The 7,318-nt window shown below is 39.7% G+C and overlaps 1 protein-coding gene across 1 annotated transcript in view; it reads right to left on the bottom strand.

The window, feature by feature from the left end:
• Positions 1-5,638: 5,638 nt before the first annotated feature.
• The window catches only part of LOC108769838 (zinc finger MYM-type protein 1), a gene marked incomplete at its 3' end in the record, with an annotated part of 8,256 nt that continues 6,576 nt past the window's right edge, over positions 5,639-7,318 (bottom strand). Inside the window, exons 2-3 of the mRNA XM_018521047.1 lie at positions 5,860-6,923; positions 5,639-5,761 (exon numbers count right to left, since the gene is read on the bottom strand). Coding sequence (XP_018376549.1) covers positions 5,639-5,761; positions 5,860-6,923 — 1,187 coding nt within the window. The remainder of the gene's footprint in view (positions 5,762-5,859; positions 6,924-7,318) is intronic.

The following is a 7,318-nucleotide window of genomic DNA, read 5'->3' as shown; positions in this document are numbered from 1 at the left end:
ACTAACGTCTATTATCGACAACGTTAACGAGTACGCACGATATTTGATCAAGGAGATAGAACTTCTGACTAATTTCTTCATCGACGCTGAAATCATCAGACTCGTTTTCCGAGGCAACAAAGAAGCCATTGAATGCGCAGTGAGAACACAAATAAACAATTTATTATTTCTAGAAACATACTTTAATATATTGTTTTTAGAATTAACCGAATTAAAATTCAATGAAATTGTTAACGTATGAAATGGTTAACGTTTTAACCAACCGTGGATTATGATTTTATATATCATATTTTTTATGTAATAAGTCAATTCAATAATATAGTATCACATATTATCAATAAATAAATTCTTTGTATCTTAAATTCTTGACTATTTCAATTCAGTATCCTCGTGCTTCCGACATTTCAAGTTTAAATAAGGTAGATTTTTGTACTATTAAAAAGCATCTCCGTCGTAGAATACAGAAAGAACTTATTCTCTAAAGTAAGTAAATCAACACAACAGATAAGAAGAAGACGACACATACCGGCACAAACTTGTTCTTGTTTTACCCCTTTCTCCCTATTGAAAGCAAGAGTCTCCCGAAAATTCTCGTAAAAGTCTTCGTCATAGATAAGAAAAAACCCTTTCACTAAGACGCCAATACGTTGGACACATTGAACCGCTGGAGCAAAAAAAATGACCTACAGGACAAAAGCTGTGTGCTATTCATGTTCGCTGATCATACCTCCCCCCCGCCTCGTAACGAACAAAGTTCTCGGTCCCATTTTTCCTCGGTTTTTGCCATCCACCATTTTGCCGTGGTATTCTTCTCTGCCGACACCCCCGCTCTCTCCAATCACCGCGCGGGCAGCTATGGAACGAGCCAATCAGCGTGTGGGCAGCTATAGACCGAGCCAAAACGCGACATTTAATTACCTCGTTATCCCACCCTCACGTCACCGACCAATCATAGCGCACCATTTCTCCAGACAGACCCGTCTAGGCCACGCCCACTTGTCTGGAGGTGGAATAGAGGGGGTTTGTTTTGACCGGCCAAAGCTTCCCATATTCTACTACTGGACATAATTCGAAGCGTGTGAATGGCGCAGGGGGTGATCCCGATTGATCACGGCTTGATTGGACATCACCAATCACAGCGACCAGGTGCCTAGCTTTGTAGTCTCAAGCGCTGTGAGTGGCTCGTGTCCAATTGAACCGTGTCCAACTGGGCGCCACCCATGGCGCAGGGGTTAGGCTGGAGTTCCATGATGCATATTGCGTAACCAATCAGAAGCGATTCGCTGTTGTGGTTTCGCATTTTATTGGCCTGGTTTATATCAAGCACTTGATATTAATAGTATTAATGGTACGTATCCACTGAGCGCGTCACAGGCTATCGCGAAGAAAGGGGTCACCGCTGTTCGAATAAGTGAATCCGCGTTGCAATAACGTGCCGCCGTGTGAACAGCTCGAAGTAAACGTAATCAGGTGCGAGACATGCAAACGTTCGTTCTTCGGGAACGCATGTTTGGATCATCATCGCGCGATAAAATCGTACTATGGAAAAACGCCTCGAAGTATTTGTAGTGTGATACAATTTTGCGAAAGCTGTGGACGTGTTAAGCCTTGTGCCCACGATGCTAGAAGTCGGTCCGAGATCTCGGATGAAGACAGCATTGACCAATCGTCATGTGATCAAATTGTTCAAATGTAATTTGTTAATTTTTTCTCTGTCGAGATTTCGGACCGATTTCTAACATCGTGGATATCGGGCTTTATAAATATAACAAAAGAACACGAATGCGGCGTTTCTTTTTGTAAAGTTTGTAGTTCTCCGAAATCGCAGAATCATTTGTGTTTTATGCAACCTCTTTCTCGCGAAGGTAGATCCTCTGATGACGAGTCAGTCGGAGATTCTCCCGCAATCGTGAGAGAGAATGAATGTGATAACACAAATGTGTGCGATCAAGAACGTCAAAAGGGACGAACAGCCTTCGTGTTCTACGATTTCGAAACGCGACAAGACGAATCGATAAATGGCACTGAAATAAAGATCCACATGCCAACTCTCTGCATCGCGCAACAAATTTGCGATTCGTGCGCGGAAGTTCACGATCTATCGCAACACTACCGCTGGTGCGGCGCTCATGAATTTGTTTTTCGTCGCGATCTCGTAGGGAAATTTGTCGAATATTTGTAACACGACCCACAACAAATTTCACTCGTATTATTTGTACAGCGCACAACGCGATAGCTTTCGACGTGCAGTTCATTCTCCGTTTCATAGTCGAAAATCACTCTAGATTAGAACCTAAAGTGATTTTAAACGGTACAAAAATGATCGTTTTGACAGTAGGACGTACAAAATTTATCGATAGTGTTAATTACATGCCGATGCGTTTGTCGGAATTGCCGAAGGCCTTTGGGTTGCCGGATACTTGCGACAAAGGCATCTTTCCGCATCTTTTTAATACTCGCGAAAATCAAACGTACGTAGGACCTCTACCGGGCGTTGACTATTATGCACCCGAAACGATGCAACCCAAGGAACGCGAACGTTTCCTTGTGTGGGATGCAGAAATGACGAAAAAAAACACCGTATTCGATTTCCAGCGTGAAATAGTTATTCATTGTCAGCTAAGTATACTACAGACATAGATATTCTTCGGCGAGCATGCCTGTCGTTTAGAAAAATATTTTTAGAACATGGAAACGTGTGCCCATTCGTGGAATGCACGACTATCGCCTCGACGTGTATGAGAGTTTTTCGGAAAAACTTTCTGCGCAAAGAAGAAGAAATAGGCATCATTCCGACGGGTGGTTATAGAATGAATGACAATCAGTCGCGCAAATTAAGCCGTACAATGATTGATTTTGAAGGAGCGTGAGATCGGTCGTATAATTCACGCGGGACATGGTCGTGAATATAGATACAGAAGGGATGCTCGTCGACGGATATTATGAGTGTGAGAACGTTGGTGAGACGCAATGTCACATATTGCAGTTCCACGGTTGCTTCTTTCACGGATGCCCGATTTGCTATCGAATTTATCGCGATGAGAAAATCGGACAGAATTCGAAAGATACACTTGACGCGCGTTATGAACGAACGATTGCAACGATCTGGCGGTTACGGTTACGGTGTGGATATATCGTGACGGAAAAATGGGAATATGTGCTTTTGACGAGGAAATGCGCGCGGATCGAAAGGTGAATTTGTCGAGAAACACCCAATGATACAAAAATCGCATACACCTCTCGATCCTCATGATGCGTTTTTCGGTGGGCGTACGGTGGGCAATATCGCGACACGATACGCGGTTGCGGGTAACGAGAAGATACGTTACGTAGACGTATGTTCTTTGTACTCTTATATTCTCAAGACTAGTGTTTTTCCAATTAAGCATCCTGACATCTGCGTAGGAGATGAATGTAGCGTGCTAATTGGAGAAGCACCAAATTTCAATTTTTTTCGGGTTACGGGACTCGTGCGTCGTCGTGTACTGTCCCCGCGCGACTTTTTCATCCTGTATTACCGTATCACATCCGTGGAAAATTATTATTCTCGCTTTGTCGCACACGCTGCGAAACATTTTCTCAATCTGCTTGCGCTCGCGACGAATCATCGGAACGTGAGTTTGAGAGCACGTGGATGTCGTGTGAATTGCGCAAAGCAGTTGAGAAAGGTTATCTCGTGACACGGGTAGATGAAATTTGGCAATACCAGTGTACGAAAGGGTTGTTTGCCGGATATATTAACATCTTCTTACAATTGAAGCAAAAAGCTAGAGGGTGGCCTAGCCAGTGCGAGGGCGATGAAATTACGAAAGAACGTTATCTTCCAAAGGTAACGTCTCGCTCGAACGTTGTGAAAAAAATCGGTTTACCAAATACAAAACGCCTCTGCGTCGCATCGTTGCAAAATGTGGTAATTGAAAGGATAAAAGAAAGTTGTTGGTGCAGCGAGGCGAATTTTTGCCTTATATTATCGGACCTATATTATCGACCTTATTATCACTAATTATCGAAGGAACGAAATAGTGGGATAAAACGCTATAGAGAGGGCCAAAAAAATGGTTTTAATTTCGACGGAAAATCTTGAGAGACATCAGTTACGTCAGAATCCAACATCATTCGCTGACGGAGAGTCAAAGAAAATCGCAATACCGCAAAATTTAGATAACACTGCGAGCACTAATAACACAGCACAAACTCCCGGAACTCATCTAACACGACTCGATGCGGAAATGGGTCGTATTTTTAATTCTGACTGGCCACGTGACGAAAGTGAGAGATGGAAAATGTACAGAGAGGCATTATGGCGATACCTACGATTTATCCAAGAAACGCGAAGGCAGAAATACGCACGCAGCGAAAACGAAAACGCAGAAAACAATGCTATACGAGATGTCTCCGCTGATAACGAGACGACGAACGATGACGTTTTTTACTCACGCAAACATCCGATATACCCAGGGCCGGAAACTTCTGGTCATTCTGGGTGTGGAATACATCAGCCAAGCAGTGTGGCGAAGGGGGGGGGGGGAAATTACCTTTCTAAAAATATTAATATATTTTATTATTATTATCTTAAAATTACAATATCACAAGTTTTTCTTTAATACTAATAATACTAATAAGTTATTAGTAATAACAATATACTCTGATATCACAAAGAAATACGTTTAGGTAAATGTACGAAAAAGGTAAAGCGCACGAGAGTTTGACGATGTAGTCAACTAGTCATCTTAATATTAGTTTTTGGTAACAAACAGACTCGATCTGACACTACTTTTGGAGATAAACTCATCTATGAGCGGCTCGATGTTTAAATTTGCTGCAATATTTTTGTGAATATGCAGTATTGCAACATTATTTAGTCGCTTTTGTCCCATCGAATTTCTAAGGTAGGATTTAAGTCGACGCAATGTCGAGAAAGAGCGCTCACAGGTGCAGGTAGAACTTGGTATCGTCAAAAGGAGCTTAATAAAGTTTGTATATTCATATAGCAGATCCTTAATGGATTTGTTTTCGTTTAAAACGAAGACTACGTCTTTCAGTGAATGTATTTGTATGTTTTAGCTCCTCGTTATGTCTAGGAACATATCGCGATGTCGCACTAGTTTTTCTTCATTGAAATCGCTTATTGAAGGAGTTGTAGAATTTTTAGGCTTTGAGTTATTAAAGAACTTAAATAGTTTAGTCCTATTCATATCAGTTTTTCCTGTTGCAAAATTTTCAAAGTCGTTTAAACAATCTTTGGTTTCTGAAGTAAATCGGGTTTTCAGTGATGACAAAATATAGTCATACACTTCAAAGAATATTTGTCTATAATATTCTTGGGCAGATTTATAAATGTAACCCGTACTATCGGTGGACTTTGGTTCAAGGTGCTTTGGAATCTTTTTTTGCCGTTGTAGCTTAGGTTCTTGTAGACCCAATTTCGAAGCATCCACAGTAGCTTTCTCCCAACAATCTTCAAATTTAGTGTCCCGACCGTTAGACAGAACATACAACGTCAACTTTTTCGTTGGAACTAATTATGCAGAGATTCGTATTTTGCAGCGATGCATTTAACGTTTCAATTTTTTCGAAAACTTCTATTATAAGTACTAAAAAGAAATAGAATTCGAATGATGATGCATGGTAAAAGAACCCTGCCACTTTTGCTGATGCTGAATGGTTAAGTTTAGGATCTTTCATCATATCCTCGCAGAACTTTACTACCGATTCGTAGTTCTCGTAAATCGTTTTCAGTGACTTAATCCTCATGCACCACCTACGAAGTAAGTAACAGATTGAGTGACTAGTGATAATGTATCGTCTAACAAGAATTGTACATCTCAAGAAATCTTAATAATAATTTTTAGTACATACCTCGTAGGGCAAAACGGTGACAGATCGGGACTGTTATCTGATTGCAAATTTTTAAACGTTGAGAGCCTTCTTGGTGAGTCTCGAATGAAGTTGATCAACTCTCTAACAATCCCTACAAAATTTTTGATAGGTAATACATTTTCAATGCCGTCTTGGACGACTAGACTTAAGTTGTGTGCATTGCAGTGCACAAAAAGTGCTCGAGGTTCTAATTCTCTGATTCGAGTCTGTAGTCCAGTTAATTGACCACTCATATTAGTTGCCCCATCATAGCACTGTCCTCGTAATTTTTCGAAATCTAAATCGTACCGCGCGAATACGTCTTGAACGATTTTAAATAATGTCTCTGCCATTGTATTTTCCGCTTTATAAAATCCTAGAAAAATTTCTGATGATTTCAAATCGTCAGAAGCTATTCTGAAACATACGGAAACCTGTTCTGATCGAGATATATCTGCAGTTTCGTCGATTAATATTGAAAAGTGTCGAGCAGCTTTAATTTCTTGAAGCAATTGTCTGACCACTGTATCAGCCATCATAGTAAGAATTTCATCCACAATTTGATGTGATGTGAAAGTGTAACTGCTTCGATTTAACCACCTTTTTAATTCAGGCACGTCTTCTGCGCGCATGTTCAAGAGTTGCTTGAAATGTGAATTTTCGTCGTTTTCATTCCCCCGCAATGCCAAGCCTTGACGAGCCAGTACTAAAATAGTTGAGAAAATTTTCTCTAATGCTATCCGATTATCTCTCATTTCAATCAATTTTGCACTGGATAAATGCTCGACAACATTTTTCTTCTTTGTCAGTTCTAGTAATAGGCTTGCTTGTCGATGGAATTCACCGCTCTCGTGACTTTTTAATCTTGAAGGGTTTTTGCAACTATCGAATCCTTTTTCTACAAAAGCTTCTTTAGAAGACTGGCAGTTTGTTGTATTTGGCAACGGCATTCTTTTCTCAACTGCTCCTGTGCATACTTTGCATACAACCTTGTTTATAGAATTCAGTTTAATCCATGGGTAAATAACTTGAAAACGAGAAAACGCTGGTGGTAGCTTGTCGTTCTAAAAGAAAAGTAAGTACGCATTACACACGAAATTAAATACATTTTTTTCGCTCTTTTAGCATTATATTTTCTATTTTAAGGATGATTCTTTTGATAAGAACTATACAATTATTGTTTAAATCCTACAAGTAAAATAACACATAACATTTTGTATACAATTTTATTCTGTCATATACGTTTCCTTAATTTATGAATTCATTCTATTTATGTTTAGGTTTTAAGTTTATATATATTTATGATTTTGTTGGAAAGATTGATCGGAAGTATTGTCCAAATGATCAATTTTCAAAAGTGCTCGGTTTGAAAATGTAAAAGTATTTGTAGAGAATTTTGAAACGCATCTTTTTTCTCTGCAACAAAAATGTCCAAATTTTATAGTTTTTTAAATATGTT

Source organism: Trachymyrmex cornetzi, unplaced genomic scaffold, assembly GCF_001594075.2.
Source record: "Trachymyrmex cornetzi isolate Tcor2-1 unplaced genomic scaffold, Tcor1.1 scaffold959, whole genome shotgun sequence".
NCBI classification, from domain to species: Eukaryota; Metazoa; Arthropoda; class Insecta; order Hymenoptera; family Formicidae; genus Trachymyrmex; species Trachymyrmex cornetzi.
The sequence above is the reverse complement of the archived record's forward strand: the minus strand, read 5'-3'. Positions and strand labels throughout refer to the sequence as shown.